The sequence below is a fragment of the Nerophis ophidion genome, linkage group LG11 (assembly GCF_033978795.1).
Source record: "Nerophis ophidion isolate RoL-2023_Sa linkage group LG11, RoL_Noph_v1.0, whole genome shotgun sequence".
NCBI classification, from domain to species: Eukaryota; Metazoa; Chordata; class Actinopteri; order Syngnathiformes; family Syngnathidae; genus Nerophis; species Nerophis ophidion.
In genome coordinates this window covers 56,409,703-56,434,477 of record NC_084621.1, presented here as the reverse complement: position 1 = coordinate 56,434,477, position 24,775 = coordinate 56,409,703, and the positions used below count along the sequence as shown (strand labels likewise).

Sequence of the window (24,775 nt, the reverse complement as noted above, 5' to 3'; positions counted from 1 at the left end):
CACTACACACAGGAAAAAAGTTAAAATAAGTTATGATGTGATGTGACAGGTGGTGACAGTACACTTACTTTGAGACAAGAGCTATACTGATCCATGCTTGCTTATGCTTTAAGGTCATATCCAACAATTGCGACAACCACATTTAACTGTTAAGTGAGTTTCACTTTTAACTAATTTCTGCTGGTGGTGTGCCTCCGCATTTTTTCAACTCAAAAAATGTGCCTCGGCTCAAAAAAGGTTGAAAAACACTGTTTTACATAACAGAAATTCAAGTATGTTTTCCTTGAGATTCACCTGAACAGTACTAACCTTGAGAGCTTGACCACTATAGAGCAGCCATCATTTACATCTCTTTGTATTTCAATGATGTGTTTTCTTTGAGATTCACCTGAACAGTACAAACCTTGAGAGCTTGACCACTATAGAGCAGCCATAATGTACAGCTCTTTGTATTTCAATGATGTGTTTTCTCTTCATCAGTGTATTGTTTGTTTTCCGTACAGCGTGTTGTTGACGGTGGTCCGAAATGTTCAGCAGGCGAAGATTCGTTTTCTCCATGCAGCCTTTGACACTGCAGGAGAGTGCCTCCTGGCTGGTGATCACCTCGGCAACATCTACGCCTTTGACATATGTAGAAACAGGTGAATAAGTTAGCCTCAGAAGCCCTTTGAAACATTACATTTATGCGACTTGTACTCTGGCAATTGAGCTGTGTTTAACTCTCTCAATCATTCACAATCCTTATGTAATACAATATCATATATTTTTCTTTTTTATGCATTCCAACTCGTAAACAAACACCAGCAAAAGTCAGCTAACAATGGAGCCAACGGGAGTTGCTTTATTCCGCCTATAAAGCGCTCTGAAAACGTCTAAACCTACATCAACGATTTGTATACATGTTGTAAGTCTATATGTAATGTAATAACAGGCATATTTACAATAACATTTATCATTTACATATTTTCCTCATTTTAAGCATGCGGTGGCGGTTAACTTCACTGACACATCACATTTGCTTTTCCCTTCAACATCTACTAATCATGCAGACTTCATGAGAGCCAACGATGATTACTTTGGGACAAATGATGATCCAAATGCTATCTGTAAGCCTAAATGAATATACAGAGGATGAGTTTTAAAAGTTGTGTGCCAAACAGATTAAGCTTTAGTGAAACACTAAGCATCATGTAGCAGTATTGCTAGATGCTGAACAAGTTATATCAACTTACTAAAACAATTACTTACTGTACAATGTCTGCTCTCACTGGGATGCCAATTAATGGGATTTTTATATCTTCCCATTTAGCTAAAGAATTGGTCATAATCTTCACAGAGGATTAAAAAAGGTGTTGCAAACATGCACATATTCTTGTCGTTTTCGCCATCTCTGGGTCTAAGTTGGATGTCAAATTTGACCAACTTCTTGGTTTATGGCCACATCCTTCTACTATCCAGATGAGATGCATGATTAATAATCTAGAATGAACTTTCACCAGCTCAGAGGCGATGCAGCAGCTCATTGGCTCAATATGTCAATATAACAGCATAAGTTAGTTAGCTCTCTGTTATCACGGCATGGCTAAAAGTAGTTTGTCTGCATTAGTGCTGAATATTTGGTAAATATTCAGGTCACCACATGTAAATAAGGTATTGTAGCGGTAAAGTCCTATACTATTACTGCCACTGGTTGCCGAATATAAATGAAGCTAGTTCAGACGTGGGCAGCCGGCTAATAATTGATGTCCAAAATTGTGTCCATGTTTAACAAAAATATTTAATTTCATAAGGTCACATTATATTACACACTTTGTACAAAAACAGAAAATACACGGGAGCAAACAAATACCAGCCTGGCACAGTCAAAAACTGTTGCGCCTCTACTCAGCAACACCTGGGCAACATCCCGACTCCTCCCTAAATAGACAGGCACTTGGCCTTGGAGCCAACCCCTTTTGTGATGTCATCAATTTGACAGACAGAAAGTGTATTTGGCTCTAACAGGTATTGTTGACGGTTTTTGTGTTTTTAGGGGGCTTTATGGGTACAATAGGGTAGTCCCATTATCTGCCTTATTTCACTACTTAGAATGCATAAAAAAAGAAAGAAGTATTTGTTTTTAATTTGCATAGGGATTGTGAATAATAGACAAAATTCCGAAAAATAGTGCAGTTCCCCTTTAAGGTATCCAAGAAACTATGTTTGCTGACAACACCTATTTACATTGGGACAGGTTTAGTTAAGGTTATAAAATGGTTTAATACAAATAGCACATCATTGACATTTATAATGTCTTCATAATGTAAAAATAAAAATTGATCAATCCAAAGAATTTTGGCATTATTGTAGAAACTATAAATAAATCATACCAAGGTGATTGTACAATACCTGGCTAAAATATGGAATTCCCTGTTCATTCAGTTGTTTAATTTTATTAAAAAAAAAAAAAAGCAAAGAACAGACATGACACAAAGCTATCCAAATGGCAACTATCTGGGTTTAAAAACACTCAACGAAAACAAGAAAATAAATGGTACCATAGTAAATGTTTTTAAAAAAGTATGGAATCACTCAATTCTGAGGAAAAAAATCATAATGATTCCATAATCATTGTCATGAAAAATAGACAAACAAAATAACATGACAACACACCATTGGTACTTTTTTTGCACTTCTGGCTTTTGTAGCAGCTTGTGGTCTCTGAGGCATGGGCTTAACAACCAACTTTCTTTGATTGCTGCTGCCAGAACACAACAAGATCCTACCAACTAACAGAGAAGGGGACAAATGAAGACACATCAATTTAAAAGGAACCAATGTTTTTTGAATATAAAACAAATACTGGTACGTTTAGACAACGACTGATGTTACTTGTGTTACAGTGAATTACAAATTCATTTTAGAACAATGTAAACACATCGAGTTTAGATACAACATTAAATCATGTAGTTAAAATATTTTAGCTTGATGCTGAATATTATACTGTTCAATTACTTTACTTGTAAAGATTCTAGTTTAATTTTGTGTTCCTGCTTCCATGTTGGCCAATCTATTTTGTTATACAGAAAAATTAATTTTGGGGTATTTATGTATAGTGTGTAGAAATGTGTGTATCCTTGTAAATGCAATCAAGGTCTTATTGTTTGTAGAAGGCGTACAATTAAAAGGCTTATCTTTCTGCTTCTCCCTTTCATTCGTTTTTTTTAGATGAACGAAACATAAATGATGTTTTTGCTCCTCTTGTTTCGTCACAGATTTTGTCTTGTGCAGAAGACGGAACAGGCCTGCACTGCCTTAGCATTTTGCCTCCACAGGACCACAGAGTTCCTTGTGGCTCTTATTGACAACACGATCAAGTGTTTCGATAAAGGTATGGCAAGCGTTTTGGGCACAAGTCTTTTTTTTTTTTTTCGGGGCTACTTCTTGTGATGATAATGTTGATGGTGATCAGCAGTCAGAATGATCATCTCTTTCTTTTGTCAGCAGCCTCACATGCAGCTATGACAGTCTTTCATGAGCTGTTTTGTCTTTCATTGCACTCCATTTGTGTTTTTTTGCACAGACACAAAGCAGATGGTCAGTTGGATGCGGGGTCACGGGGGGACCGTTTCATCCATCTCCATCCACAGCTCAGGCCGTTACGCCCTCACCACATCCCCTGACACCGCTCAGCTCTGGGATCTGGACACCTTCCAGAGGGAGAGAAAACTCAACGTCCATCAGTCAGTTGGCATACAGAAGGTATGCAAAGTTCTTTTGGACAGATTTTCTACCACAGATTGATCCAGAAATATTTTACAATGAGATTTTATGGTTTTGCCTCTTTACAATACACCATCAATCAATATGTGCTTAAAGTGTGGATTTTCAGCTGTAATTTAAATGTTCACAAAAATAATCAATTTAGCTCTTAGAAATTACCGCCATTTAATGTCAGATTGACTTACATACATGTTTGTTTGTTTTTCTTCTTTTGTTTGTTTTATTTAACGAGGCATGTCAGAGTTTCTGTATCTCATAATATATCCTCTTTCAGTGGTTCTCAAATTTTTTTTCAAGTACCACCTCAGAAACGACTTAACTCCTTAAGTACCACCATCATGACCAACAATAAAACATAGTAGCGTTGCTGGCCTAAGTATTGATTCAAAACAAGGCAGATGTTATATTTAACAGGTATATTTAATAGTTGTGGCCACATTACGTACAATTTGAACAGTAACACTGTGTTCGAATATAGGAAAATAAAACACTGTACTTTAATCACATGCTTATTTGGCATACCATTAGATGGAGCCCATGTATCAAGTAGGTTTGAGAACCACTGCTCTATTTCATTACCACAGTACAACATTAAAATAGTTACAAATATCACAATTAGTCTAATTAAGTGCAACATTGTAAAAAAACTCACATAGTTATATTCCTTAATAGTATAAAATGTAGCAGAGTTCATTTCAAACAAAGTCGCAAAATATGATTATTTTGGTTATTGCTTTAATCAAAAATGACTATTGTTTCCTCGCCTCCTTTTTGACGATTCTTGTTCTAGGTGTTCTTCCTCCCCCAAAGCAACACCATCCTTAGCTGTTTCAGTGACGACTCTATCTTCGCTTGGGATGGTGACACTCTCTTGTGTAAATACCAGCTTCCAGTGCCTGATTATGGACCTCGAATCTGTTACAAGACTTTTGCTGTGACTCGGTAGTTCTCCTACTTCATCCTATGTTCGGTACCTTTGCACCTTTTTTTTGCTTTAAGAGTGTGAGCAAAACAAAAAAAAGCAGGGTTTCATGCTATAAAAAATGAGGTGATAGCAAATCATTTCAAAACTTGAAATAAAGCTATTAAAATATTTGAAACAAATACAAAACTTTTGGGAATTTCAGGGCAAACTAGAGAAGGCAAATATTCCCAAGTATTGTTTTATTATTAAATTAATTAGCAGTCTGTCCTTTGTGTTACATTTCATTATTACAAACACCCTTTAAAAATAAACTTTTTTTCCTTGATTATGTCTCTCGAGCGGCAGTGCACCAAAGAAAATGAAAAACATCACAATGAAAATGAAAATGAACATTTGAAAAAGTGCATTGAGAGGAAACACGTCCAATAATATTGGTCGCCCTTTTGGTCCGAACCGTTCGACCATCGCATCCATCGTTAGTTATATAAATTATTTGATGCGAATAAATGCTAGACGGCTCATGGTCACACTATGATTTGGGAGGAGAAGTCGAAGTTATCCTTCCAGATAAGCATGGGACAATATTTTAAGAATGCACTGTAGAAAGGCCTGCAAGACAAGACTTAGACTTAGACTTAGACTTCCTTTTTATTGTCATTCAAATTTGAACTTTACAGTACAAATAAGAACAAAATTTCGTTGCATTAGCTCTTGGTAGTGCAGGATAAAAAAATCCACAGGCATAAAAGTAAGGAGTTGTTCTCTTTTTCTTTTGGTTTCATTTAATTATGTATAATCTCTCTCATTTAGGTAAAAGTTCTAACTTACACTACAAATTCACTAGGGCTGCAACGATAATTAATTTGATAAGAACATGTTTTGATTTATATTTTGTTTTTTTGATTAATCGTTTGAGTGTAATAACAAAACAAAAAAAATTCGATCGCATTATTGCCCATAACATTAAATATGCGGACATGGTTACCACACTGTTACTGCAAATAGAGAGCAAATAAGAGTGTTAGTGTGTGGGTGTCATTATCTGTGTGACAGATATTATTTAAAATGTATTTTTAATAATGCACCCATATTAAAATTATGATTTCAATGTAGATGTACATTAATTTCAAAAATAAGAATGAAGGTTATGGCAAGTAGAAAATATTTGTTTATTTAAACTATTTTCCTGAAAGTACGCATGAAGTGTGTTTTATCCGATTACTCGATTAATCCAACCAACTAATTGATAGATAACTAAATTACTAAAATAATCGATAACTGCAGCCCTAAAATGGACTCACATCACAGTCTGAGGACGGAACCTGGTTTTAACCCAAGAACCACCTGTACATTATATTAGTTGTATTTATTGTATAGGAGAAAGTGGATATCTAATTAGGGGTGTGTTGACTCCATAATCACTAGACTAAATGTTTCCTGCTGACAGAGATGGTAAAATCCTGGCAGCTGCGGGGCGCTCAAACCTGCTGCACCTGTGGTGTCTGGACCGCAAAGTGCTGATCAATGGGATCCAGATGCCAGCGCAGGTTCGGACTGTCAGACAGTTGGAATTCCTTCCTGACAGCTCCGATGAAAGAGCCAGTCAGGTATACCGTGTAGTAGTTTGCTGCCTTGCTTTCACATTTGTTTCTGTATGATTCCCAAAGCAGGTTAAGACACTTCTGAACATTGCCTTCTCTTTTCACAGACATTGGGTGTTTTAGGCCAAGATGGCATCATGCGTTTCATTAACATTCACACCTCCAAGCTTCTTTTCCACATCGGTTCCTACAATGACGCTATCACGAGAGTGACCGTCAGCCCCACTGGTCGTCATGTTGGGGCCATCATGGACAATGGAGGTATCAGCGTCTACAGCATGCAGGAGTTAAATAAGGTATCATTTATCCAGGGTAAAGTGATCATGCTCTGTGTGACACTAAAACTTGTTGCAAACCTTCCTCCTCAGCCTCCTCTCCCTCCAGTGGTCGTTATCTCAGATAATACAAATAACCAAGAACCATCAAACCTTAATGCCAGGCTTCAAACAGAGACGGTACAAAGACAAACCAAACGCACATGTCGGCCAAAACGAGTACAGATCCTCGCCACGTCTGCTGAGTTGACAGTTGAGGATAAAGAGGTAGGAAAACACACACAACTGTAAATCAATCAATCAATCAATCAATCAATCAATCAATCAGCTAATCTATAGCAAAGGTGTCAAACTTAATAATTTAACGTGGCCCCACGAAAGTTTGGAAATAGCAAGCGTAAATGAAGTACATTTGTTTCCGATGTTTGTATTTTCAGAGAAAAAAAAATATGATCTGCATGCAATTACATTTGTTTTAAACTAAGACTATTATTATCTGATCAAAACTTTTGTATTTGATAGTGGGTAATACTAGTACACTTGGCGCGAATGAGGGACCAGACTGTGATATGAGGGAGTTACCATACAATTTATATCTAGCTCGGATCTTTCCTGTGTTTATATTGATAGTGACATCACAGAGATATTAAATAAAGATACATTGCAAGTACGACATGGCACGGACATGGTTAAGAGAGACATGGCAGGAAAGACATCGCTGTCTGTTCATGGTTGTCAGACTTGACTGATGTATTCCTATCTTGGACTTTAAACACTAGGTGGTCAGGTATAACTTTTTACCATATATGTGGCACGGTTTATATGGCACAGTCTTCTTGGCTTCAAAAGGTGTATGTTACTTGGCCGTGTATTTGTCCTATATGTAGCTTCAGCTATTTGCACTAATCTTGGTAAACATAGTTACCGGTAGATAGAAATTCATCCCATCAGTATTACGTACGGCATTACTTTTTTTTCTAAAAATAAAAACAAGTAGTTCAATTTGATTTCAAAGCAAGTATGCATCAAATTTGCATGTAAACAAATGTAATAATCAAAGACATAGGCAATTGTGTAGTAATAGCATGGGGGGATTATTCTTGTATACTCATAGATATGTTCACTGGTTATTGGCCATCTGAAGGCAGCCGTAACTCAGATGTGGCCCTCAATGAAAAGGGGTTTGACACCCCTGATCTATCGGTTTGGGCCAGGTGTTGTGGAGATTATTTTCCAACTTTGTGGGAACAGTTGCTGTTCGAGCACAACTGCCTCAGCTCTCAATGCAAGGTCCCGTAAGAATAGAATATGTAAGGATAGACTTTTATTTAACCCAGAATAGGTAAATTATGTAATTGCAGCAATGTGCAGATTTTTTCCATTCAGCAACAAAAGTAAAACATACTGAAAAACTAAAAATGACAAATAAAACATAGGGCTATAAAAATTTGAGCACCATTCGATTCGATTCTTGGGCTTAATGATTTGATTCAGAATCAATTTTCAATTCAAAATCAATACTTTTTTAATAACATTGGGTGCCAGCTCTATGATTAACTACATTCCTCCATAAAATACATTTATATTATGTGAAAGAAACTTGGTTTTGTTTAATGAAATTATACCCAAACATTTAATAAAGTCAAGTACAAATAAGGCAACAAGAGAAGTATCCCACACCTCTCTTTTCTAAAGTAAATCTGTACAGCTGTAATTGGCATCTACATCAGCAAAATGGTTTCCCTGAGTGGCTAGACAAAAAAAGTTAAAAATATACATATATTTGTAAAAAATTAATTTGTTATAGAATCGTGATTCATTTGAAAATAACAAAATGTTGACACCCATAATAAATATTACATATTACGCACTAGCAATTGCACTATGTATAGATAAATGATAAAACAAAAACACTATCTTAACACTCATTGTGAACCTAGAAAAAAATAAGTGTTCGTAAAAAAAAATTAGGGGGAGGGGGGTGGCAAACAGCAGGGTAGATTTTCATTATTTGGGTTTACATGCCAGTATTCATGTTAGAACAATACACAAGCCTACAGTTTAGTGCCAGCAGTACCTAATCTAATCAACAGGCTCCCTGTTCTCACAGTAGAATTAGTATATACACAGGAACACGTATAGATGGAGAAGTTTGGGCAAGGAGTGAAAAGAAAAAAGAAGTCGCCCCCAGAACCATGTATAAAGAATGTAACTCACACGGTGCCTTGTCCAAATGAATAAATATACTGTATTTCAATTTCTCAATAGTAATTAAATTCAGGGCTAAGCCATCGCAACCTCTCTCAGGTCTAACATTAGTGACCTCTCACAAATGTTCTTCTCTTTAATAAACAAAAATGTTTACATACTCCAATAACTCTTCCAGAAAAGTACAAACTATTATAACAGCAAATTATGATTATATGCTGTATTTAAAAACATTTTTTTTAGGATTGATATAATAATTGTTCTGTTTTTCTTATAATATAGAACCAACTGCCTGGTGGTCTGAATAAAAAGCGTCTGATGGCGCTGCTTAAAACATTTGGAGAATATCCTGCTAAATACAGGTACAGTATAGCAGTTCTATCCTTATTAGCTTCTGCTTTGACACTCATGGATGAAAGTTTTGACAGTGACCCAAATTTTGTGTTTCAATTTGGGCTTCACTTTTTATGTTTGTGATTCGCATTGGGGACAACTTGACTGTTCAGGTTGTTGTCCGCCGACAGGCCTTGTCAGACTTTGATCAGTCCGCCAGAACACGTGTTTGTTTTCGTTTAGAAGTAAAATTTAACATTTAAGACTTAGAGACGCTTGCATGGGTGTGGGTATGGACGTTGCTGATTAGTGTCTCCTATGGATGCTCACCCTTGACCTTCAGTCAGACTTCCCCACTGCAGCTTTTCTTGAGTGCACAGACATACCGAACAAACTACTTTATTGTTGTTGTTTTTTTAATAATTTCCCCAGTGTGTGCTTGACGGATTACCAGTGTGCAATGTTTGTAATACGTATTTAGTATATGGTGTGGCAAATACAACCTCCCACAGTCCTGTCCACTTTTGCTTGTGAACTTTTTTTACATTTTTCTTTGGCTTAGTATTTTCAGAGCCAGTCAGCTTTCTGTTCCTGCATTAACAGAGACTTGGACACTTCCATTAGGTAACACACATAACATTTTAGTCCAACAGTGATCTGAATAATAGCAAATATATTTTCATCACATGAGCAGTTTAATATGTGGTTATGTCTGATTTACAACACTTTTGTATTATTACTTTTAAAATATATATAATATAAATATATATAATATATTTTTCAATAATAATTCTCCCTCTGATCGAAATAAACACTTGTTTCTACTGACTAATTGAGGTCTGAGAAGGCCTGTTGCCGAACATTGTCTTAGAGGACGTTTTGCCTTTCATCTGCTGTTGTGTCCTTGGGCAAGACACTTTACCCACCTGCTCCCAGTGCCACCCACACTGGTTTAAATGTAACTTAGATATTGGGTTTCACTATGTAAAGCGCTTTGAGTCACTAGAGTAAAGCGCTATATAAAATATAATTCACAATTCATAATTCACAATCTGAACAGGCCTCATCAGTTCATGCTCAATGACTAGATAGGCTCTACACTGTAAATGCTTTGCATTATTTAAGACTATTTAAATTTTATACTTATCTAGTCTTGACCATGAACTTATAAAGCCTGCTTAAATGAGACAAAATGTATTTAAAGTCCAGTTGTGATTGTTTCAATGTGCTGAGAGAACAAAGACCTGGATGAATTTGATTAGAACATCTCATTTGGACCACCTATGTGTGCTGTTTGCTCTCTCTGTTCTTGCTTGGGTTTTCGTTGAGCATTCCCACTTCATCCCACATAAAAACTTGCTTTAAAAAGTTAATTGGACACTGTAATTTGTCGATAGCTGTGAATTAATGTACAGTGAGGCAAAAAAGTATTTAGTCAGCCACCGATTGTGCATGTTCTCCCACTTAAAATGATGACAGATGTCTGTAATTTTCATCATAGGTGAGAGACAGAATGTGAAAAAAAAATCAGGAATTTCACATTGTAGGAATTTTGAATAATTTATTTGTTAATTATGATGGAATATAAGTATTTGGTCAATAACAAAAATTCAACTCAATACTTTGTAATATAACCTTTGTTGGCAATAACAGAGGTCAAACGATTACTATAGGTCTCTACCAGGTTTGCACACACAGTAGTTGGTATTTTGGCCCATTCTTCTCTGCAGCTCTTCTCGAGAGCAGTGATGTTTTGGGGCTGTCACCGAGCAACACGAACTTTCAACTCCTTCCACAGATTTTCTATGGGGTTGAGGTCTGGAGACTGGCTAGGCCACTCCAGGACTTTCAAATGCTTCTTACGGAGCCACTCCTTCATTGCCCGGGTGGTGTTTTTGGGATCATTGTCATGCTGGAAGACCCAGCCACGTTTCATCCTCAAAGCTCTCACTGATGAAAGGAGGTTTTGGCTCAAAATCTCCCGATACATGGCCCCATTCATTCTTTCCTTAACACGGATCAGTCGTCCTGTTCCCTTAACAGAAAAACAGCCCCAAAGTATGATGTTTCCACCCCCATGCTTCACAGTAGGTGTGGTGTTCTTGGGATGCAACTCAGTATTCTTCTTCCTCCAAACACGACAAGTTGAGTTTATACCAAAAAGTTATATTTTGGTTTCATCTGACCACATGACATTCTCCCAATCCTCTGCTGTATCATCCATATGCTCTCTAGCAAACTTCAGACGAGCCTGGACATGCACTGGCTTAAGCAGGGGCACACGTCTGGCACTGCAGGATTTGATTCCCTGTCGGCGTAGTGTGTTACTGAGGGTAACTTTTGTTACTTTGGTCCTAGCTCTCTGCAGGTCATTCACCGGGTCCCCCAGTGTGGTTCTGGGATTTTTGCTCACCGTTCTCATGATCATTTTGACCGCACGGGATGAGATCTTGCGTGGAGCCCCAGATTGAGGGAGATTATCAGTGGTTTTGTATGTCTTCCATTTTCTGATAATTGCTCCCACAGTTGATTTTTCACACCAAGCTGCTTGCCTATTGTAGATTCACTCTTCCCAGTCTGGTGCAGGTCTACAATTATTTTCCTGGTGTCCTTCGACAGCTCTTTGGTCTTGGCCATAGTGGAGTTTGGAGTCTGACTGTTTGAGGCTGTAGACAGGTGTCTTTTATACAGATAACGAGTTCAAACAGGTTCCATTAATACAGGTAACGGGTGGAGGACAGAAGAGCTTCTTAAAGAAGTTACAGGTCTTGTTTGAAGTGACCAAATACTTAGTTTCCACCACAATTTACAAATAAATTCTTTAAAATTCCTACAATGTGAATTCCTGGATTTTTTTTCACACTCTGTCCCTCACAGTTGAAGTGTACCTATGATGAAAATTACAGACCTCTGTCATCATTTTAAGTGTGAGAACTTTCACAATCGGTGGCTGACTAAATACTTATTTGCCCCACTGTAAATCCTAACGCTACAGTATGCCTCAACTTTCAAGCTTAATTGTTTCTTGTGACCGTGCTCTCAAAACACTTGTATCTCAATAGTTTTTATGAAGTAATGTAATAATAATGCACAGCATTTAACTTGGAGAGTGCACTTCAATGTTACCTCCTTCGAGCTGCTTCTCCGTCAAAACACATCATCTGCAGTTTTTCCATATTTTCAGACGTTGTTATTGAAACATTCTAAGCTAGCGTTTAACCCTGCTTCAGTATGGCGCAGACGAGCAGTGATACGCTCAAATTGCTTCGCCAAGTTGACAACACGCTTTGTCATGTTTTCAATTATTTATTTCTTTAATTCAATGAATGTCATTCTTCATCTCAGCACTTTTTTCACTCTTACTTTCTTCCTTCCAATGGTTGTAAAAACAAAGTTATGTTGATCTTTGGCTATAAGCTAATGTTAGCGAGTAAGACCAGATGTTTGTATAGACTTCAGTTCTTTCACAGCCCTAATAAATATTGTTGATGTTAACAGCTCGAAACAAAATCTAAAAAATGCTACTGCTGAAAAAGAAGTATCAACATTATCAATATTGACTTTTGCACTAATTTTACGTTACCTATATATTTCATTAAAAGTCATAAAAAGGTACATGTATCATACGTTTTTCTCTATATTCTCCTGAGAACCAGCCACATCTGCTCTGGACAGTTATTTGTCTTATTTCTTTTGTCAGAGATTCACATTTCGAGGGAAACACAAATATCCACTGCAGAGGATGTTGGTTCACAGGAGGATAGGATAACAGCAAGTGTACATGTTTCCTTATTGTTTCTATGCAAATGATTACAAAATCTTCCAGGATGTTTGTGTGGCGCTCCTTGTTATGCTTGCCTGAGAATTATGCAGCATACTGCAGTCTGAATGAGAAAGGCCTACACTCAGCCTACCTTACCCTCCATGAGAAGTATCCCATTAAAAGCCAGAAGCTCCAGAGGGGGTTGCTGAGGTATGCATCCTTCTGCTTAATATGTGCTCCATTCAAACATTCATAAGGTTCTTAATGCAACATTTATCATCCCATCCTTTCTATCCACTCACAGGATTTTGTCTGCATTGGGTCACTGGGCTGCCATCTTTGGAGAGGTAGAGTATCTTCCACTGATAACCTTCCCATTTGTGAAGCTCTTCCAGAACAATCCAATGGTTTGCTTCGAGGTGGTGGCCACTGTTATAGGTATGTTGTCACCATAGAAATAGAGTTGTCTCACATGCCAGCCGTGAGAGTGGTTGAGTTCCATGTGTCGGCGTCACAGTGAATTGGTGTCAACATTGGTTTGAGTACTTCCCCAACCCTCCTCTGAATGTCCTGAGCATGGCGGAGAACGTTCTTTCTTACCATGACAAGGAACTGCTGCAGCATCTGCTGGACTGCGGCATCACCTCACAGGTAATGTTATACAATGGTGGGTGGGTGCGTGCTTAATTACGCAAATGCGCATAATTGGCCATGATGCGTGTGCAAACAGTGAGTGAAAAAACTTGAAAAGCAACAAAGTTGTTTTTAGATATACAAATGAAAGTAGTGGAGGAGGGGTAACGGCAAGATATATACGTTGATGTTTGAGTCTCCAAAAGTGCCCAATAAGACCAAAAAATAGCTTATTATGTAGCTAGTCACTTTTTTGACAATAGAGAAAGGTTCAAATGCTGGCTTTTTAAATAAAGTGACAAAGTCACTTAGGGTCATAGTCCCCCAAGTGGCTATGAACCTTACCTTCAACCTTTGATCAGGGCTATTCAACTACTTAATGAAGAGAGCCACAGTTACAAGAGCCCACAGTCTCAGGGGCGAGTCATCAAAATTTGGATGTTTACTTAGAAAGTGCCTCCGCCGGTTATATTCCTTTGAGACCGCGTTTACTTATTTACAAAGTGAACACATCAGCTTTCACACTGCACTGTCAATAAATTCTTCAATCTGCCCTCGCTAGTCGTTTCAAACGTATGCAGCTTTACAGATAGTTAACAGCATGCAGAAACAGAAGCAAAGTTTTGTTGATGACTGATGTTCCTTCTTTTAAAAAATGTTTCTTACTTAGTTTTATTTTTTTATATGTCTTCCTTTATTTAGGGTTGTAAGTCTGAAAATATTAACCTTCCAAAAGTATAATTTCCGTTGTGTATTTTACATAAATTATGTTCGTTATGTATGTTACATAAATACAATAGAAGGTTTAGTGTTAATACACACAGCAAACATTGCACACATGTGGCTTAACACAATTAAACCTAATGTGTAGCTTTTTTGCTCTCTGCTGGTCAAATTCAGCACTAAATATATTTAACCAGTTTTGATTGCCAGAGTTAAACAGCCCAAATAAACACAACCAAAATACAATACAAAAGACAACACAAAGTCAGCAATTTCAATACATACACTGGTGTCCATTCACTGTTAAGTCAGATGTTTCGTGGTATATTGCGATTTTTTTTTTTAGGGTACATAGTGCCATCTTCTACTCACCCACTGCTGCTTCATTGTGACACATATGCTTCGCTGCTTCCTCTTGCGCCGTGCCAGGAGTACTGCATACATGAGCAACCCTGTTTTGAAAGGTTTCACAAGCCTATTAGGGTTTTGTTTGACAGGCCGAATGTGGCCTGCCAGTTGGATAAGCCTGCCTTAGGTTGTTCTGTCCTCTCGTCCTCGATCAGCAAAGTTCATCCATCCTGTCTTGGGCTAAGGATTTAGCTTTTTCTCTAGTGGTATTTCTAGCTGTGGGGTGTTTATCCATTGTTTTTCTGTATGTTGTTACTGGTTTGTCCCTTTTTCTTTTGTCTCCTGGGGGTTTCCATTCTTGCGTTATTTTGTGTATTCTTTTATCTGAGATTCTCATTGCATGTCCAGGCCATACCAAACTGTGTTTATTTATGTCTTGTGTCCGTAGTTTCTGTTTGGATCTTTTGCATAGTTCTTCATTTGTGATTTGGTCTTTCCAGGAAATTTCCATCATTCTCCTGAGGCATTTATGGTGGAAGGCATCTATCTTTTTATCTTTTGCAGTTATTTGCTCATAATAATTGAAAGAATGTGCCCAACTGCGCCTCATTCTCTCCCTGAACTTAAGTGCGTCTGTTACTGTGCGCCTTCATCCAAGATGTGCACTCTGGGTGGAGCAAACCTGAAATGTGGGCGTTACCTATTAAATCTGGCCTTCCGCGTATTCTATATTTCACTTATAAAGTTTGGATGCAGCGTACAAAAAATAAACTTCCAGAACACTATCAAAACTATTCTGATTACTTAAAATGAGACACCTGGAAAAATGTTTTTAGATGAGGATAAAAAGCACCAAAATCCCACTCTGTATTCACTACCAAAAATCTAAATGTGCATTGTCTACCTGCTGTATGTGATGCGTAAGTAGAACAGTTACATAAGGAACAGAACTATGGCATAAAACGCAAGGCAGCCGTGCGTATATCTGCCATGTTTGGACATCCTGGAACGTAATGAATACAATTTTGGTCTGACTATGATCATTGAACTATGTGACTCTTTAAAAAAAATATCTATCTATCTTGCACTATAAAACGGCTAAAGAGGAGATCATCAACAATTGCTTTATTGATCACATCTGATCAAGACTGTAGCGGGCATGATGAACCAAAATATTTTTAAATTGATTTAATCGATTTCTCGACTGTTAATGTCAAAGTGTGAGCTGTCAAACACACACATGCACTCACACACAGCTGTCAAAGCTCATCCTGACCCATCAGAGCTTAACAAATGTCAGAACTCATAACATCAGGCGATTACACTTAATAAGTGAAACAAAGTTTAATCTACAGATTATTATTCACATTAAGCCAGGAAGCAGAAGCTGTTGTCGTGTGCATACACACACTTCATCACCATGGTAACACTTCTAAAACATGACAAGAACTGCCAGGATTCATACGGCCCTTTCGAAATCAAAGTGTTATTTTTTTCATGGATTTCAATGACCTTCAAATGTGTGACACAGAATTACAAACTCCATTTTCCACAATTTTCCCACAGCCAAACATTAACGTGTCACTTTCATGTCCACCACATTACTAGAGAGCCCGCCTTCGTTCACAACTTAAGCACTTTTGCCTCACTTACACGTGGTGGGAAACTGAGCGGGTCCACAGGCTGGATGGGAAAATTCAAATTAGAGAAACATGGGTAACTAAGTGCAAACTAAGAAATAGGACCCTAAGTTGGCAGCACTGAAGCTACCGAACATCTACTTGCTCTCTGGCAGATCATATGCTTATGAGGGGAGTTAAGATGCACTACGAGTGTCTACTGTGCAGAGTTGTACTAACAAGCTACTTTAATAGACAGTCCCATTATAATATGTTTATGAGGGAAGAGGTTACAGGCGTATAGTTGGTAGTTATTGTCTGATCTCATGAATGCTCTGAATTCTGGCAGCTCTACTTGTGGCCCCTCTTGGAGACTTTATTCTCTGAAGTTCTGACTCGTGACGAGTGGCTCAGGCTCTTCGACAACGTCTTCTCCAACCACCCGTCCTTCCTGCTGATGGCGTGCGTGGCCTACCTGACGTGCTGCCGGGAGCCCCTCTTCCTGTGCTGCCAGAAACAGGACTTTGAGGTGAGTGCTTCCCTTTCTCCTCCTCACTCTCGCCCCTAAGAAATGAAAACAATGAAGGAAAATATCTCCCATACGACAGTATTTTTTCCACCATCGGAACAACTTGAACTTGGAAGACATGATTAAAGAGTCCTACCGACTGATGAATAAGACGCCGGCTGACATTCATCCCAGGAGGACACTTGCTGACTTTACACCGCTGACCAAAGGCCAGTACCCTGTGTTCAACCAGTACCCAGAGTTCATAGTGGAGTATCAGAACCAAGAGAGGGAAAAGATTCGAAAAGAAGAGCGGGAGTACCTTCAGGAGAGGTGACTTTGCAGATGATGTTTAAAAGAATAGATGATAAAAACAAAATATGTAAAAAGTATGTCGTTTAATTAGGCAGGAGGTTTCAACGCTGCGCGCAAGTTTGATGCAACGCCAAGTGGAAGAAGACGCGTATTTTGCACAACAGGTAGAATTAGTTCTTACGCAACAACCCAATTTTGTCTTCCTAACTCCTTTTGCTGATTGGCGACACAGGAGCTCCTGCAGAAGGCTGAAGAGCGGCGCAGGAACATCCTGGCACAAGAGGAGGCCAGACTAACACAACAGAGGACAAAGTGGGTACTCCTAATGCAGCTTTTTACACACACGGTTCAAGAAAGGGAAACTGACTGAAAGGTGATGCTCCTCTTGCAGGCTGGCAGCCATGAAGAAAGAGCTGAAGATGAAGGAGTTACATCTGCTGGATCTAAACAAACAACGTCTCCTCAAACACCAGCAGGACCTTCAGGTCTCACAGATACACAGACTGGACCACGAGATCAGGAGAAAGGTGAGTCATTCCAAACTACAGGTACGCGGTTAACTGCTACCAATGAAGTATTGTGGTACTGATGAAATGAAAAAAAGTACTTTACCTCATTTGAAAATACCGGTAATTTTTTTCATGCACCTGATGGCATGCCGAGACGCATCTCACGAGTCAACATCAACACACAGAACACTGGCAAGCAGAGACGGAAGAGAGGGAATGGGTGTTTTTTGGCTTTAAAACTGACTATAAAGGTGGCGCTATTAACATTGAAGAGCCACGGTGCTTTAAAACATAGCTATAGCGTCTAACGTCTGTCCACACAGTGTTGTAGCTACTTTTCTAAATCACTAATTCTCGCCAACAGGGCGACAAATAGACTAAGTTTCTTACAAGTATCATCCCTGCAGGATGAGAAACTTGCTTCACTACAAACCGTAGGAGGATACAACAGCTAATGGCTAACAGAAAGCTAGCGCTCCTGATTATAAATAAATGGGTGGATCTACACAAATATTGATTGTACCAACACCAAGTACAATCTAGTCGATGCTACAATAATTACATCATTATGTTTTTAGTATCACAAAATATATATATATATATATAGATATAGATATAGATATATATATATATATATGTATGTATGTATGTATGTATATATCTCTATATATATATGTATGTATATATATATGTATGTATATATATGTATGTATGTATGTATATATATGTATGTATATATATATGTATGTATATATATATATATGTATGTATATATATGTATGTATATATATATATATATATATATATATATATATATATATATATATATATATATATATATATATATTGTTTTGTTTTGGTTTTATAAACTCAGAAAATACATCCCTGGACACAGGATCACTTTAATGATGGCCAATGTCTGACCTACAACTACTTGGTGTTGGCTCCATACCCAAATTTGTTGTATCGCCCAAATCTTATGTAAAGTATCAAAACAACAGAAGAAAAACTGATTATTATATTTAATAGAGGTGTAGTTAGAATGTGTTAAAACAAAGTAACCAGTTATTAACAATAAATGAGCAGGTACATTAATAATCAATGTTTTACCTCTCATTCCTCATAATTTTAACAAAATAATACATTGTGAAATAACAATATTTTACTGCATATGTCAGCAGCCAAATTAGGAGCCTTTGTTACCCATTTGCTTACTTACTACCGAAAGAGAAGCTGTCTAATATGTTCACTATCTCATTTAATGACATTTTTTTATTGCAATAAGAATATACATTATATTTTCTGTCAAAATACAGCCAATAATGACATTTTTGTTGTCCCCTTTATTTTGAAAAGTATCAAAATACATTTTAATACCAAAATACTGGTCTTGGGACAACCTTTTTCCAAACACCTGGAAGATTTTCTTGGAACTGTTGGTCACATGACACCGAGCTTCTTGTCCTTGTGTGCTTACATTCTCCTGACTGTAAGTGAAGTGAATTATATTTATATAGTGCTTTTCTCTAGTGATTCAAAGCACTTTACATAGTGAAACCCAATATCTAAGTTACATTTAAACCAGTATAGGTGGCACTGGGAGCAGGTGGGTAAAATGTCTTGCTCAAGGACACAACGGCAGTAACTAGGATGGCAGAAGCGGGGATCGAACCTGGAACCCTCAAGTTGCTGTCACCGCCGCTCTACCAATCGAGCTATACCGCCTCTTGTAAGGGACAAGCTTGTTTCAAGATGTTTGCGAGATTCAATCAAAGTGTTTTTTTCTTTTCTTTTTAAATAAAGGCAGCGTTTATGATACAGCTTCGTATTGCATTGTTAAAACACAGGTGTAGTGCAGGTGTACTTTATGAGGGGGCTTGTGGGTAAGTATTTTCCATTAACATGACAACTTTAATGCTCTATTGTAGATGGATATCCGTGAGCAGGAAACGGCAGCGGCTCTCCAGGATCTGGATATGAGGCAGATGGAGCTGGAGATACAACGCAGGCAGCTTGAGCAGGTGACACTTTCACTCCTTCTCTCTCCCATTCCCTCCTTTGGTCGTCCAACCCAAAAACAAGTTGTGAGCATGATGCTTTTTTGTTTATACGTACCCTGTGATTGACTAGGTCTGCTGGGATAGGCTCCAGCCTGTGCAGCATAAGTAGTAAAAATGTTTTCTTCTTCTCGTCAGCAACTGTGCAAGGAGCAGCTCCGCTTAGAGCGGCATCTTGAAGAAGAGGCGGAGCTGTTGATGAAAAGTGCAGACGCTAATAAAGAGGTGAGATCTGAATGTACAGTGGAACCTTGATGTACAAACTTAATTGGTTCTTGAACAGGGTTTAGAAATAGCAAAAGGTTGTATAGTGCAGTGGTTCTCAACCTTTTTTCAGTGATGTACCCCCTGTTAAAATTGTTTTAATTCAAGTACCCCCTAATTAGAGCAAAGCATTTTTGGTTGAAAAAAAGAGATAAAGAAGTAAAATACAGCACTATGTCATCAGTTTCTGATTTATTAAATTGTATAACAGTGCAAATAATTGCTCATTTGTAGTGGTCTTTCTTGAACTATTTGGAAAAAAAGATGTAAAAATAACTAAAAATTGTTGAAAAATAAACAAGTGATTCAATTATAAATTAAGATTTTTACTCATAGAAGTACTCATCAACTTAAAGTGCCCTCTTTGGGGATTGTAATAGAGATCCATCTGGATTCATGAAATTAACTCTAAACCTTTCTTCACAAAAAAATAAATCATTAACATCAATAATTATGGAACATGTCCACAAAAAAAATCTAGTAGTCAACACTGAATATTGCATTCTTGCGTTTCTTTTCACAGTTTATGAACTTACATTCATATTTTCTTGAAGTATTATTCAATGAATATATTTATACAGGATTTTTGAATTGTTGCTATTTTTAGAATATTTAAAAAAAATAATCTCACATACCCCTTGGCATACCTTCAAGTACCCCCAGGGGTACGCGTACTCCCATTTGAGAACCAGTGGTATAGTGAACCGAAACATGAATGATGCGTTCCAGCCTGGACAAAAGTCCCAATATGAAGTGCTATACAGTACTGTCTAGCAAACCAACAGAACAGTGATGGATCAACTTTCTATTTAATAACAAAGTCAAGTCAAAGTTCTTTTTAAAAAAATTTATAAAATAAATAAATTAATTAAAAAAACATTTTTTTGAATAAAAAAGAAAGTAAAACAATATAAAACAGTTAAATAGAAACTAGTAATTAATGAAAGTGAGAAAAATGAACTGTTAAAGGTTAGTACTATTAGTGGACCTGCAGCACGCAAAATCATGTGTTCTTACAGACTGTATTGATATATATTGTAGGAACCAGAATATTAATAACAGAAAGATACAACCCTTTTGTGTGAATGAGAGTAAATAGGGGAGGGGTTTTTTTTTTTGGTTGGTGCACTAGTTGTAAGTGTATCTTGTGTTTTTCACATTGATTTAATAAAAAAATAAAAGAAAATAACAACTGCGATGAGGTGGCGACTTGTCCAGGGTGTACGCCGCCTTCCGCTCAAATGCAGTTGAGATAGGCTCCAGCACCCCCCGCGACCCCAAAAAGGGACAAGTGGTAGAAAATGGATGGATGGATAAAATAACAAAGTCAAAACAACGACAAACTGAACTGTCCTCATTTGTGGCCGCCCTGCCAACACACACAAACTGTCACTAGCCCCGTGGTGTCCTAGGTTTGACATCACAAAACTCCTTAAATTTATAACAGCCTGGTCGCTACTAGAATTAGGAATAGAAAATACAATCCAGTTCACATTGTTTGCTTATACTCTTGAGGTTAAGGGGGAGGTGGTGTCAACAACGCTGTGGATACTTCATGTGCAGTGGCGCAAAAAAGTATTTAGTCAGCCACCGATTGTGCAAGTTCTCCCACTTAAAATGATGACAGAGGTCTGTAATTTTCATCATAGGTACACTTCAACTGTGAGAGACAGAATGTGAAAAAAAAATCCAGGAATTCACATTGTAGGAATTTTAAAGAATTTATTTGCAAATTGTGGTGGAAATAAGTATTTGGTCAACCATTCAAAGCTCTCAATGATGGAAGGAGGTTTTGGCTCAAAATCTCACGATACATAGCCTCATTCATTCTTTCCTTAACACGGATCAATCGTCCTGTCCCCTTAGCAGAAAAACAGCCCCAAAGCATGATGTTTCCACCCCCATGCTTCACTGTAGGTATTGTGTTCTTGGGATGTAACTCAGTATTCTTCTTCCTCCAAACACGACAAGTAGAGTTTATTCCAAAAAGTTCTATTTTGGTTTCATCTGATCACCTGACATTCTCCCAGTCCTCTGCTGTATCATCCATGTATCCATTTTGGTATAAACTCAGTTCATCTTGTTTGGAGGAAGAAGAATACTGAGTTGCATCCCAAAAACATCATACCTACTGTGAAGCATGGGGGTGGAAACATCATGCTTTGGGGCTGTTTTTATGCTAAGGGGACAGGACGATTGATCCGTGTTAAGGAAAGAATGAATGGGGCCATGTATCGTGAGATTTTGAGCCAAAACCTCCTTCCATCAGTGAGAGCTTTGAATGGTTGACCAAATACTTATTTTCCACCATAATTTACAAATAAATTCTTTAAAATTCCTACAATGGGAATTCCTGGATTTTTTTTTTCACATTCTGTGTCTCACAGTTGAAGTGTACCTATGATGAAAATTACAGACCTCTGTCATCATTTCAAGTGGGAGAACTTGCACAATCGGTGGCTGACTAAATACTTTTTTGCCCCACTGTATGTTTCAAACCACACATTGCTTGTCCATTGCCGCCTTTGGACTCCTTTTGAGATGTTGTAAAATAAAGACGCAGAGGAGCGTATTAGCTAACAGCTGCACTGTGCTGACTGACTAAGCAATGGTGAGCGATAAGTCCCCCCACAATGGCTGTGCTGCTGGGCACAAAAAGTTCATAAAATGAGGGGTTTGTAAAAAAAAAATTGGAATATGGTTTCATATTAATTCTTTTTTGACAAAGAAAACAAGCTAAAACTTTCCATGGTTTTCATGAACAGAAAAATTACACATGTTGGTGACTCAATAGCTGTGAAAAATTAATCATGGTTCTGTCAGAGCTGGGACAATTTCCCACTGGAACATTCATCCATTAGCTTCTGTGTGTAGTTTATTTGCACATAAAACACACACCTAGCCATGAACAAACACATTTTTCTATATGTTCTTTACATTATTAAACCCTGCTCCATGTGTTGGCTGGTCACATGATGAGGCGTTCAAGCGCTCTGTGTAAGTGTCAGGCAAGTAGGCTTGTTGTGCATTTAAGATAAATAAATAGTAAGAGTACAGTTACAAAATAAGCTACCCCAGGGCCTAAGAAAGTTGCTATTATCAGGACCTTGATCAAAAAGATGAGAAACACTATTGAGTTCAAGTAAGAAAGCATCGGAGTTGTTCTCCTGTCCTCATCACCGTCTTAGCCAACAAGAGTCTTAAATAAAGGTAAATAATGTTAAAGGTTAATTTATTCTTAATTAATCATTTAGATCTTATTTCTAACGTCCTTATACCTTGTGGAACAAATTACCGTATTTATTTGAATTGCCGCAGGGCATATAGTATGAGCCTGCCTTGAATTACTGCCAGGTCAAACTCGCTTCCCAAAATAATTAGCGCATGCTTAGCATTACCGCCTGGTCAAACTCGTGACACTTCCCCCGTCATCATTTTCAAAATGAAGGAGGCTGATTTCAATACCGGTAATTTAAAATTGTATAAAGGGAAGAAGATTAAGAGCTATTCAGTAGGATTTAAAGTCCAAGCTTACATCACACCCAATTTTTTACTGCCTACCTTTGGTAAGTGCCGGAGTGAGAAGAGGTTTTAAAATAATTAGCGCATGCTTACTTTTACCACATGCCTTTGGTAAGCGCAGGAGTGAGAAGAGGTTTTAAATTAATTAGCGCCCCGGCGGCAATTCAAGGAAATACGGTACTAATAAAAACTGAGGTACAACTTTAAAGTAAAAAACCCAAAAAACTGGCACATGCCAGCCATGCAATCACATTTATTTACAAGACCGCTATCAAAACCACGCACACGTTCCAGCCCTGCATTGGCTTGATCCTTTCTTCTGGTGTTTCTGGTGCCGGGTCAACTTTGTACCGGCACAATCCCACAGGAGGCGGCGAGCCAGCCGGGCACCGACTCCAACTGGCAGCGAGACGTGGCCAAGGGCCCGCAGCACGTCGATGCAGAACTGGAGAGAAGAAGGGAAAAGATGGCCCTGTTTGAAAGGCACACACTAGCAGAAGGAGACCGGCTGACAGACACCTGGAGAGATGCTGCTGGGATGGAAGTGAGAACCACCTGCAGCAACAACAGTGCTCTAGAATGAACACTTTAACATGTGTGTGTTGCAGTGGGATGACGTTGTGAATGACAGAGCGCACTTAATGGAGCAGCAACAAGCCCGGCAGACCACAGACACAAGTATTTCCACACACACACTCCGAGGATGTTTGTGTGATCTTTAACAAAATCTTATAAGTGCCTCACAACTAGAAATTAAACTTTATAAAAAGATTCAAATAGGTTACACAAGTGTTGCCTTTGTATAATATAGTCAGCTGTGTCCACTAACATGCCGTGTCCTTAAATAAACCAAGAACATAGAGCAGCTGTTTAGTGTAACTGTACGCTTGTGTCCAGGTGGAGGAGTTGTTCGTAAACCTGGTTTGATCACAAGTCTTGTTGGGACGTCGGAGGCTCAGCAAGCCAATATTGGCGCCACACCAAAACAGACGGGAAGCAACATCTTGGTTTCTGTGAACACCAGCTCCCCTGCAGAGAGCACCTCCACAAGTGAGGCTCCATTTATGAGCGTCAAATTTGACTCTTTATTGCAGCGTCTATTTCTTGAAGTGATGTCCCTGCTGTGTCCTTGTCTTTTAGTCTCTCAGGATCGAGGTCGGGCACATTTGGACAGCAAAGAAAAACTTTTGTTAAAGGAAATCCTTGATCTGAGACAGAGGTTGGTGAACAGAGCCAGAGAGGACAGTAGTGCATCCTCCCTGGCACACTCCTCGCCACATGCCGCCGCCGCCCGGTGACCACAAGCTCTTCCTCCTCTTACACATTGAATATAGTTTGTGTTTAGTAAACACCTTCGTTTGGATTGGAATTATTTTATAAGCTGTTTTACATCAATCGTTTTTAAAATCA

General features: G+C 38.2%; 1 protein-coding gene across 2 annotated transcripts in view; it reads left to right on the top strand.

The window, feature by feature from the left end:
- Positions 1-24,775, top strand: part of tbc1d31 (TBC1 domain family, member 31) — a 25,993-nt gene extending 1,218 nt beyond the window's left edge. Inside the window, exons 2-23 of one of the 2 annotated variants that reach the window (XM_061916329.1) lie at positions 504-641; positions 3,255-3,370; positions 3,563-3,741; positions 4,553-4,704; positions 6,135-6,294; positions 6,396-6,584; positions 6,657-6,830; positions 9,054-9,133; positions 12,931-13,077; positions 13,172-13,305; positions 13,385-13,518; positions 16,540-16,719; positions 16,799-17,031; positions 17,105-17,177; positions 17,246-17,325; positions 17,405-17,540; positions 19,451-19,543; positions 19,718-19,804; positions 23,733-23,909; positions 23,974-24,043; positions 24,263-24,415; positions 24,506-24,775. In XM_061916329.1, coding sequence (XP_061772313.1) covers positions 504-641; positions 3,255-3,370; positions 3,563-3,741; positions 4,553-4,704; positions 6,135-6,294; positions 6,396-6,584; positions 6,657-6,830; positions 9,054-9,133; positions 12,931-13,077; positions 13,172-13,305; positions 13,385-13,518; positions 16,540-16,719; positions 16,799-17,031; positions 17,105-17,177; positions 17,246-17,325; positions 17,405-17,540; positions 19,451-19,543; positions 19,718-19,804; positions 23,733-23,909; positions 23,974-24,043; positions 24,263-24,415; positions 24,506-24,663 — 3,043 coding nt within the window. In that variant the 3' untranslated portion in view covers positions 24,664-24,775. Of the gene's footprint in view, positions 1-503; positions 642-3,254; positions 3,371-3,562; positions 3,742-4,552; positions 4,705-6,134; positions 6,295-6,395; positions 6,585-6,656; positions 6,831-9,053; positions 9,134-12,930; positions 13,078-13,171; positions 13,306-13,384; positions 13,519-16,539; positions 16,720-16,798; positions 17,032-17,104; positions 17,178-17,245; positions 17,326-17,404; positions 17,541-19,450; positions 19,544-19,717; positions 19,805-23,732; positions 23,910-23,973; positions 24,044-24,262; positions 24,416-24,505 lie in introns of those variants that run through there. The other variant, XM_061916330.1, reaches the window with a different exon arrangement.